Consider the following 11,586-nt stretch of genomic DNA (forward strand, 5'->3'; position numbering starts at 1 on the left):
GGCTTCCTGATTAGCACAAAACACACAGGTATTAGTTATAAGGAACAAATATTATCTCAGTGTATATAACAGAGACCTCCAGCAGCGTCATGGGAAGAGTTGCTAGAAACTCCTTGAGGCTTTAATTGTTAACTGGCAATTGAATGAAAACCTCTGCCCCAGTTTGACGCACGATGGAATGTTTCTTCCAACCAAATAATTTTTGAACAATTGTTGATACATTTGCTTTGACTTCCCACATTTTTAACATGAACTATCACCAATTGTAATTAATTTTCAACCCAACTTTTTCCTATCCTGAAAGAACTGAGTCTTGCTAAAGAACAATTTTTTTTTGAGAATGACAGCCGTCTGTTACCTCACCCATGTTTATGTGAAGCTAGATAATGAACAGTCTTCTGGAACATGGTGGGAGGGAGAGGAATGAACTGTAGCTGAGGCTCATCCTGTTCTTACCCAGTATCACATGCCTGTCTCAAAACCACTCATGCACCCTAGTCAGCCAAAGTGGCACTGAGTCCAAACATTGTGGGCAACTGTGACTGTGTTTGAAGCCAAATAGTTTGGGCTGCAAGCCATTTTGTTTTACTTATTACTTTCACTGTTTGTACAAAATATAGAAGTTAAGAACTTGGTTTGTTATCCATAGGCACTGGCGATGATAGAGCTGTACAATGCCCCAGAAGGACGGTACAAGCAAGATGTTTACTTGCTGCCTAAGAAAATGGGTAAGTTCCACAACACATACATACATTTGCTGCAGTACATGCTCTGAAGGTGACCCAGAGCGGCAGATCTTGGATTGAATTCAAAATTTCAGAGCTTTGAATGAGTGATCATTGTCAGCATCCACCCATATGTGGAGCAAATCAAATTCATGTGGATGTGGTAGTTTGATAGAACTTGACTTATACGTTTAAATAAATTGACCAAAGAGAAATGAAAGAAAGAGAACTTATTTCTTAATTGAGCAAAATGGTTATGATTCATTCTGAAATTTCTACACAGCATGTTCTCATTTATTGACCATAAGGAAAAAATAATCAGTTTTCAATTCTTCATTTTCTCACATGGCCAGGTGGGAGAGCGGGAGGGATACTACTTGCAGCTTAGCTGCCCATGTGAAATTGTACTTTTACTTAATTTAGCCTTATTTGAAACTACTTGACAAACGTGCATGTGTGTGCGCACGTGATGAGAGAGAGGGCACAAGACAGGTTGTCTCACAGATACCAGAGACAGATGAATATCTAAAATGGCACAAAAGACAAACACACTCTTTCAGGAGTTTGTTCTGTGGTGATTTGTGAACTGTTATTTCGCAGGCTGACCAGAAGAATTCAACAAAAAGCTTTGTGGACTGGGTCTTTACTGGGCTAAAGTCAATTTATAAATTATTAAAACTTCTGAATCTATTGTTAACTCATGTTTTTCAGATGAATATGTAGCAAGTCTTCACCTGCCCACATTTGATGCACATCTGACAGAATTGTCAGATGAACAGGCAAAATACCTGGGGTTGAACAAGAATGGCCCTTTCAAGCCAAATTATTATCGGTAAGAGGCAAACAAAAGTTGTTAAATTGACAATTTTGGGGCATGATCAGTTCAACTATTGATAGGTAGCAGATTTGAATGTAATGATGGGTAAAAGATTGGGCATTCTGACTGGAACAATGGATGAAATCGATTCTTTATACAGTCCTTCAGAGGAACAAAAATGCAAACATCTAAAGGAGTGAAAAGCAGCTCTGCTTTAAACTGTTTGAGGATCCCAGTTTTGAAATGATCATGGCCTCTCAAATGATTGCATTTTTGTATTTATGGAGGTGTGAAATAGATAATAGGCAATAGGCGCAGGAGTAGGCCATTCTACCCTTCAAGCCTGCACCACCATTCAATACGATCATGGCTGATCATCCTTAATCAGTATCCTGTTCCTGCCTTATCTCCATAACCCTTGATTCCACAATCCTTGAGAGCTCTATCCAACTCTTTCTTAAATGAATCCAGAGACTGGGCCTCCACTGCCCTCTGGGGCAGAGCATTCCACACAGCCACCACTCTCTGGGTGAAGATGTTTCTCCTCATCTCTGTCCTAAATGGTCTACCCCGTATTTTTAAGCTGTGTCCTCTGGTTCGGCACTCACCCATCAGCGGAAACATGTTTCCTGCCTCCAGAGTGTCCAATCCTTTAATAATCTTATACGTCTCAATCAGATCCCCTCTCAGTCTTCTAAACTCAAGGGTATCAAGCCCAGTTGCTCCAGTCTTTCAGTGTAAGGTAATCCCGCCATTCCAAGAATTGACCTCGTGAACCTATGCTGCACTCCCTCAATAGCCAGAATGTCTTTCCTCAAATTTGGAGACCAGAACTGCACACACTACTCCAGGTGTGGTCTCATCAGGGCCCTGTACAGCTGCAGAAGAACCTCTTTGCTTCTATACTCAATCCCTCTTGTTATGAAGGCCAGCATGCTATTAGCCTTCTTCACTACCTGCTGTATCTGCATGCTTACCTTCATTGGCTGGTGTACAAGAACACTCAGATCTCTCTGTACTGCCCCTTTACCTAAATTGATTCCATTTAGGTAGTAATCTGCCTTCCTGTTCTTGCCACCAAAGTGGATAACCACACATTTATCCACATTAAACTGCATCTGCCATGCATCTGACCACTCACCTAACTTGTCCAGGTCACCCTATAACTTCCTAACATCCTCATCACATTTCACCCTGCCACCCAGCTTAGTATCATCAGCAAATTTGCGAATGTTGTCACTAATACCATCTTCTATATCATTAATATATATTGTAAAAAGCTGTGGTTTCAGTACTGATCCCTGTGGTACCCCACTGGTCACTGCCTGCCATTCCAAAAAAGAGCCGTTTATCACTACTCTTTATTTCCTATCAGCCAACCAACTTTCAATCCAAGTTAGTACTTTGCCCCCAGTACCATGCGCCCTAATTTTGATCATTAACCTCCTATGTGGGACTTCATCAAAAGCTTTCTGAAAGTCCAGGTACACTACATCTACTGGATCTCCCTCGTCCATCTTCAGAGTTACATCCTCAAAAAATTCCGGAAGATTAGTCAAGCATGATTTCCCCTTCATAGATCCATGCTGACTCTGACCTATCCTGTTACTATTATCCAGATGTGTCATAATTTCATCCTTTATAATAGACTCCAGCATCTTTCCCACCACCTGAGGTCAGACTAACTGGTCTATAATTTCCTGTTTTCTCTCTCCCACCTTTTTTAAAAAGTGGTACAACATTAGCCACCCTCCAATCCGCAGGAACTGATCCCGAATCTATCAAACTCTGGAAAATAATCACTAACACATTCACAATTTCTCGAGCCACCTCCTTCAGTACCCTGGGATGTAGACCATCAGGCCCCGGGGACTTATCAACCTTCAGACCTAACAGTCTCTCCAACACCAAATCCTGGCAAATAGAAATTCCCTTAAGTTCAGGTCCTTCAGCCACTGTTACCTCGGAGATTGCTTGTGTCTTCCCCAGTGAACACAGATCTGAAGTACCAATTCAATTCTTCTGCCATTTCTTTGTTCTCCGTAATATATTCTCCTGTTTCTGTCTTCAAGGGCCCAATTTTAGTCTTCACCATTTTTTTTGCCTTTCACATACCTAAAAAAGCTTTTACTATCCTCCTTTATATTATTGGCCAGTTTACCTTCGTATCTCATTTTTTCTCTGCGTATTTCCTCCTTAGTAATTCTCTGTTGTTCTCTAAAAGCTTCCCAGTCCTCCGTTTTCCCACTTATCTTTGCTATGTTATACTTTTTCTCTTTTAACTTTATATGTTTCTTAACTTCCCTCATCAGCCACAGCCACCCATGCCTCCTCCTAGGATCTTTCTTCCTTTTTGGAATGAACTGATCCTGCATCTTCTGCATTATACACAGAAATATCCGCCATTGTTCCTCCATTGTCATCCCTGCTAAGGTATTGCACCATTGAACTTTGGCCAGCTCCTCCCTCATAGCTCCATAGTTCCGTTTATTCAACAGAAATATTGTCACTTCCGATTGTACCCCCTCCCTCTCAAATTGCAGATTGAAGCTTATTGTATTATGGTCACTATTTCCCAATGGCTCCTTCACTTCGAGGTCCCTGACCAATTCTGGTTTGTTGCACAATACAAGATCCAGAATTGCCATCTCCCTGGTCGGCTCCAGCACCAGCTATTCTAAGAATCCATCTCTGAGGCACTCCACAAAGTCTCTTTCTTGAGGTCCAATACCATCCTGATTCTCCCAGTCTACCTGCATGTTGAAATCCCCCATAACAACTGTAGTCAATTTCAGCTCCTGATTTAACTTACATCTGACATCCAGACTACTGTTTGGGGGCCTGTAGATAACTCCCAAGAGGGTCTTTTTACCCTTAGTATTTCTCAGCTCTATCCACACTGACTCTACATCCCCTGATTCTAGGTTCCCCCCCCCCCCCGCCCCGCGCAAGGGACTGAATATCGTCGCTTACCAATATGGCCACCCCACCCCCTCTGCCCGTCACTCTGTCCTTACGATAGCACGTGTAGGTTTGAATATTCATTTCCCACGCCCTGTCCACTTGAAGCCACGTCTCAGTTATCCCCACGATATCGTATCTGCCAATTTCCAAAAGAGCCTCGAGCTCATCCATCTTATTTCTAATGCTTCGTGCATTCATGTATAGTATTTTTAATTTGTTACTGCCCTCGCCCTTCCCATCAACTCCTTTTTCACTCAACCTTACAGCATGATCCCTTTCTGAGTTTTCTGCCTCATTGATACAGTTGTCTGTCTTGACTTCCCTTGTTCTAACTTTCCCTCCAATTTCCTTCTTAAATATCTGGTTTGTCCCCTCCTTCCCCCCCCCCCCCCCCCCCTCCCTCCCCCCCACTACTTAGTTTAAACATAGCTGTGTTGCAGTAGCAAACCTGCCTGCCAGAATGCTGGTCCCTAACCTATTAAGGTGCAAACTGTCTCTCTTGTAGAGTTTATGCTTACCACAAAACAACATACCCCAGTGATCCAAGAATTTAGATCCTTGCTTCCTGCACCAGTTCCCCAGCCACACGTTCAAGTCCATTATCTCCCTGTTTCTGGCCTCACCAGCCTGAGGAACTGGAAGTAAACCAGAGATAACCACCTTGGACGACCTGCTTTTCAGCCGCCTTCCTAGTTCTCCGAAGTCCCGCTGTAGTATGTTCCTCCTCTCTTCCCGACATCATTTGTACCGACATGTACCACCACCTCTGGCTCTTCACCTTCGTCCTTGAGGATTTCCTGCACTCTGTCTGTGATGTCTTTAACCCTGGCACCAGGAAGGCAACACACCATCCTTAAGTCCTGTCTGCTGCCACAAAAGCCCCGGTCAGTTCCTCTCACTATGGTGTCCCTTATTACCACGGCTCTGTGCGATGTCCGACACTTCCGCTCTGTCTCCACGCCAACTTTTGATTGACAGACCTGGCCGCCTCGCGGACTGGCAGTGTCATCTGTCTCTACTGTTTCCAAAAGAGTCAACTTGTTCCTGACAGGTACTTCCCCCGGGGTCTCTTGCACCTGTCTCCTCTCTGCCTTCCTCATCGTCTGCTCTCTTCTGGTACAATTGGTGTAATAACCTCGCTGAAGGTCTTGTCCAGAAAGATCTCGTTCTCTCGGGTGAGCCTAAGGTCCTCGAGTTCTTTCATCAGTGCTGCAATATGCTCTGTCAGTAGCTGAACGTGCACACACTTTCCACACTTATACGAGCCAGATACACCAGAGTCGTTGACCTCCCACATCAAGTACACTGAACCAGCTTGGCAGTCATGTCTTCACCCTCTTCAACTGTGGTGTAATCACTTCACTCAACCTCCTTGTCAAAGACTCCTGAGCTAAAGCCTCACTCTTCAATCCACAGGAACTTCCTTGGACCCTCTTTTTGGGGCAAGTCTGTGGACTTTCAATTTAGGTTAGAGGAGGAGGAGGGAGGGAGGGACCTGGAGTCTAGAACACACCCACTCTAATAACAATCACTTACATTCCCGACCGGCTTTGCGCTCTGCCTTCACTTCCACCCAGCTTCCGCCGCTCTCTGATGCGAAAACTTGATTATTTTTGCACCTGACCCAGTATCAAATATTCTTTGGCCAGATTTAACTTTGTGTAAAACTCCTTCTGCGCCATAAACACACAGATACAGGATTGATCTGTCTCCTGCGGTTCCCTAGCAAACACTTGCAGTTCATAACAATACAAAGAAAAACTACTCTTGGATGGGCAGCACCAGTGCTCTGGAACCCAACATAGCTGCGATTTTTGCATCTACAGATAGGTTGTGAAGAATGGGGCAAGGAACTATTCAAACTGTAACTCAAGAAATTCTGCAGAGAATAAATGTCAGGTGACGAACTTTGTGTAGAAGTGACTCCTGTCTTTTACCTGACACTAGCCTCGCAAAGCATTTGCTGATACTTTGTGCATTTCTTTTGTCCTAGGTATTAAATGCAAAACTATAACAACAAACAAAAGGAGGAGTCTTTCATCACTACTGTACAGGATCAAAACCTCTGATTTAGAGCTGGCCTTGATTAAGTAGTTTTAGGTATATAGTCATTTATTTATTTAAATAGAATGTGTATAATCCCACCAGACGGTTTTACTGCACTAGAAGATGACAAAGTGTTTCCGCTTAATGTGATTATTTTTCTTCTATTGCTGTAGTGTTTTAAAATTTAAAATAGTGAATTGGTAACATCCTAGCTATTAACTGCGGAAATGAAACAATGCAAAATGAAAAATCAAACCGTCAGCTGTTTTAAAAGATTTAAGGTGCACATATTCCAGTCTTTTTTTTCTTTGTTTTTTTAGTTTGTTTTTTGTTGAATAAAACAGTAAGGCAAAGAAAGGGTTAATTGCTTCATATTTTGAATATCATTACAGACTTCCTCTGAGGAGATTTTTTTGAAAAGAAAGGTCCAGCAGAATGAGCTGGAGCACTCAAACTATAATTTGTCACTTATGTTCTGTTTCCGAATCTTTTTTAAGGAGTCAGGTCTAGCAGACTAGGAACTGTCTGACTGGTCAGGTAGTGTAGCACTTAAAATTTCTTCTTTACAGAGCTGCTGTTCTTGGCTCAAGTCCCTGACAGTGTTTGATAGTTGGTGTCACCTGTTGTAAATGTGAGCTGCTTCTGCCTCACCTAGGGCACTAGCTTTGAGTCATTGGAGCATGTGAAGCCTAGAACAATGTGTGGGATTGACTGGGTCACCAAATGTTGCACAGGCAATCTGCAGACCCTTCATCCACCTTTTGGTATTTCTTTTTTGAATTTAAAAAATTGAGCTGTCTAGTTATTTTGTGATTGATTCAAAGTACACGTAGAATAAAATTGCATTTTGGCTCAGCAGCTCTTAAATGAAAGAGTGGAGTTATTGGCTGTTTTATAAAGAAAAGCTGCATTTGTTAGCATACCAGTGGATTTACATTGTGAAACACAATTGTGGTGTTTGATGCCAGTGTGTTTTTGATTTAATTTATTATTCTATTTTCCCATCATCCTTGGAAGCTTCAAATGGTACTAGCTGTTACAAACTGATAGCTGATGGTTAGGACTTGTGATTTGCCCTTAGCCCAATCTAACATTTGCATTGATTTCAGAATTTTTGTCTGAAGGTGTACTGCAGCGAATTCGTCCAGGCAGTAAATGGCAAAATGTTACATGATTTTAACCACAAACCTACAAATTTGAAAACACCTATTGGTCCACTGACCCTCTGTCAGCTGTCAGATCTAGCTGTATACATTGCGCCATTCCTGTCCCCATTAAATTTTCATATTTTGTACTCTAATGACAAATCACTTGCCCTATCAATGGCTACCAGTATAATTATTTGTCAGAAATATATTATGTATGTTAAGCAAGTGCTGTCTTATTTAAACATTTGGTCACATCTGTTTTAGGATCTCAACAAATATCTTGACCCTATGCATTTCTGCAAGCTGCTATATTTGTGGGTTTATTTTCTTCAAAACTAATGGCTATATCTGAATCTCAGCCAGTTTTAGTGACTTATTTTTAATTTTTATGATCGTGGCGAAGGGGTGGCAGTGAATGTAATAATTATCAAAAGTAACAAATAAACGTTTGAGGGGAAGAGGACACCAGCAATCTGCTCAGGAGAGCAGAAAAATCAACTTTTAAAAGAAAATAAATCATCTGTTTATCTGCACAGACAGTTTCAAAGTTGAGGTAACTATTTTAAGTACTGTATTAATGGTCAAGTATTGTAGTAGATGAGCAATAATGAATCTGTAATCATTAAACCCAAATAAAGTCTTGATAAAATTCAAAGTATTTTGATTTTGATTTTTCTGTTGCACCTGATTCATTTTTTCAATAAGGCATATTTTAATTGTCAACATTACTTAAGTTATTTTTCTAGCTTTCATTCCCTGTGTTTGCATTTGGAGAATGAGACAGACCAACTCAAAGACATTCTTCCTGGTTGGTCACAAGCACGCCAAGGTTATAGGTTTGCAGTGCGGGAAGCATCTTTCTCCATCCCTCACACTGACTTAGAAGCTATCTAAACTCTTTGAGAACAAGTTTGATAATGTGTGAATTAAAGACTTAGTTATAAAGAAGATTTAGTTTGCAATCTATGGTTATCATACACCAAAATGCTGAATCTTGCTATCATTTTCATTTGGCCTTTTATGTCCAAAGCTCCTGTAATCACAATGTATTTGCAATTTTGGAGATGATTTTGAAAAAATACCCTGCAAAGACTGCAGCAAACATTGCATTGGACAGACAGGGAGGAAACTAGTGACCAGGATACATGAGCACCAACTAGCTACCAAAAGACATGACCAGCTATCATTAGTTCGCGCATAAACAGGAAAAGGGACACCATTTTGACTGGGACAATACATCCATCCTGGGGCAGGCCAAACAAAGACATACACAGGAATTCCTAGAGGCCTGGCATTCAAACTGGAGTTCCGTTAACAAACATCGATTTGGACCCCATTTACCAACCTCTCAGAAAAAGAACCAGAAGTGATATCACCCACCTCAACAGACTAAGACATGTGAATAGCAAGTGGGACAACATGAGCACTTCATTAGAGGTGCACTGATGATGCTACCTAACGTAGTGACACAACATCTGAGAACAAATCTACCAGCTGAGTGAGCAAACTTACAACCTGATCCACAATGTATTCCACATTAAGTCCCCTTTCTTTTCACCTTCGTTGGCTCCCCATTTCTTCCCTACCAGCATTGATTACAAAACTTCTGGCCTTGTTTACAAATCTCTGAATGTCTTAGAATTAGAATTCCTACAGTGCGGAAACAGGCCCTTCCGCCAAACACGTCCACACCAACCCTCTGAAGAGTAACCTACCCAGACCCATTCCTGTCTACTACATTTACCCCTGACTAATACACCTAGCCTATACATCCCTGAACATTATGAGCAATTTAGTATGGCCAGTTCATCTAACCTGCACATCTTTGGATTGTGGGACGAAACCGGAGCACCCAAAGGAAACCCACACAGACACTGGGAGAATGTGTAAACTCCCAAGGGTGGAATTGAACCCAGGTCCCTGGCCCTGTAAGGCAGCAGTGCTAACCACTGAGCGACCATAATGTCCTTGAAATTCTACTCTCTGCAATATGCTCCAACCCTACATGCAAATTTCCCTTTACTCCTCCAAATTTGGTTACCTTTCCAAACCTATCCACATAATCTTTAGTTCAAAGCCTTTTGTCACTTTGGTCCCTATTCTTATAACATATCCTTAACTACCACTGCCTTGCTTCTTTCCTTTACAATACCTCCTGAAAACATAGTTCCTTGACTGTATCTCAGTCTGCAGTTGTGCTTACTTGTGCTAATTTCCAATTAATTATAATCATCAAGTTGTGATACCTTTGCCATCTATCTTTGACCCCCTGCTATGTAGAAACGAGAGGTGACAAGTTAATTCATAATATGCCTAATGGCCAGATATAGATCCTCAGGAAAGATGAGCTAGAAAAAAAGTTTGAGTGAAGAGGGGAAAGTTAAGCATACTAATCCAAAAGATCCCATTGTTTTGTCTCTTCATATCCTTTTGAGAAAAAACAAAATATTCTTCTTATTGGTCTAGTAATTCAAATTAACTCACATACCATACGTTTTACTATCATCCAAGTGCCTATCCAAGAGTTGTTCAAATGTCTTTAATGTATCTGACTTTACTACCACTCCTGGCAATGCATTCCATGCACCTACCACTCTGTGTGAAGAACCGACCTCTGATATCTCACCTAAACCTTCCTCCAACCACCCTAAATTTATACCCCCTCATGATAGTCATTTGTGCCCTGGGAAAAAGTCTCTGGCTATCCACTCTATCTATGCCACTTATTATTTGTACACCTCTATCAAGTCACCTCATCCTTCTTCACTCCCCTGAGAAAAGCTCTAGCTCCCTCAACCTTTCCTCTTAAGACCTGCCCTCCAGTCAAGGCTGCATCTTGGTAAATCTCCTCTGCACCTTCTCTAAACCATCCACATCTTTCCTATAATTAGGCGTCTGTCCTGTGGGTTATCATTGGCCAGAAACTGAATTGGACCAGTCTCATAAATACCGTGGTTAGAAGAGCAGGTTAGAGGTTTGGAATATTGTAGCAAGTAGCTCATCTCCCGACTCCCCAGAGCCCATCCACCATTTGCAAGGCACTCTACAAAGCACAAGTCAGGAAAGTGACGGAATACTCTCCACTTATCTAAACATTGCACCTTCAACAACACTCAAGAAGTTTTACAGCATCCAGGATAATGCAACATGGTTGATTGGCACTACATTCTTAAATGTTCACCCTGATACAATGATATACAGTAGTGACAGAATGTACCATCTACAAGTTGCACTTCCTTAAAGCTTTTTAGAAAGTATCTTCTAAACCTACAGCTAACAATCAGGACAAGGGCAGCAGGTACATAGTAGAACCACCTCCTGCAAGTTCCTTTCCAAGCCAATCAACATTCTGACTTGGAAATTTATCACTGTTCCTTCAGTGCCATCAGGTGAAAATCCTAGAATTCCTTCTCCAACAGCATTGTGGGGGTACTAACCACTGCAGCGGTTCGAGAACACAGTTCACTGTCACCTTCTCAAGGGCAAGTAGGAATGGGCAATAATTAAGCCACATTCCCTGAATGAATAAAAACAAATCTGATATGTGACATTTATGAGTGAAGATCTGAAATGAACCTAAAATTACATACTGAATTAACTGATTTATATCAAATCAGAATATAACTGCCCTCAGCATCTCTAAATTTTGGAGAGTTAAAGGCTGTCTGGTTGGAGAGGATGGGGATAATTGTTTGGGCTGTCCTGCTGAAGTGTTTGGATTGAAATGTTGTTTGACTCCTGTCTCCTCAGAAACTGCTCACTTACACCCGAGTATTCTCAACATTTTCATTTCTGTCTTCATTTTCCAATTTCTAGCAGATGCAGCTTTATTCAAGAAAGGTGTGAATGTTAGTGAAAGCAGGACTAAGCTTTGTCATGATGTTTA

At 41.5% G+C, this 11,586-nt stretch overlaps 1 protein-coding gene across 11 annotated transcripts in view; it reads left to right on the forward strand.

Moving 5' to 3' along the window:
* Positions 1–8,355, forward strand: part of ahcyl2b (adenosylhomocysteinase like 2b) — a 94,681-nt gene extending 86,326 nt beyond the window's left edge. For 7 of the 11 annotated variants that reach the window (XM_072562836.1, XM_072562839.1, XM_072562837.1 and 4 more), the window contains 3 exons: positions 650–728; positions 1,437–1,557; positions 6,500–8,355. In XM_072562836.1, the coding sequence (XP_072418937.1) occupies positions 650–728; positions 1,437–1,557; positions 6,500–6,506 (207 nt within the window). In that variant the 3' untranslated portion in view covers positions 6,507–8,355. Of the gene's footprint in view, positions 1–649; positions 729–1,436; positions 1,562–6,499 lie in introns of those variants that run through there. The other 4 variants (XM_072562838.1, XM_072562842.1, XM_072562846.1 and 1 more) reach the window with 1 other exon arrangement.
* Positions 8,356–11,586: the final 3,231 nt, after the last annotated feature.

The sequence above is a fragment of the Chiloscyllium punctatum genome, chromosome 44 (assembly GCF_047496795.1).
Source record: "Chiloscyllium punctatum isolate Juve2018m chromosome 44, sChiPun1.3, whole genome shotgun sequence".
NCBI classification, from domain to species: domain Eukaryota; kingdom Metazoa; phylum Chordata; class Chondrichthyes; order Orectolobiformes; family Hemiscylliidae; genus Chiloscyllium; species Chiloscyllium punctatum.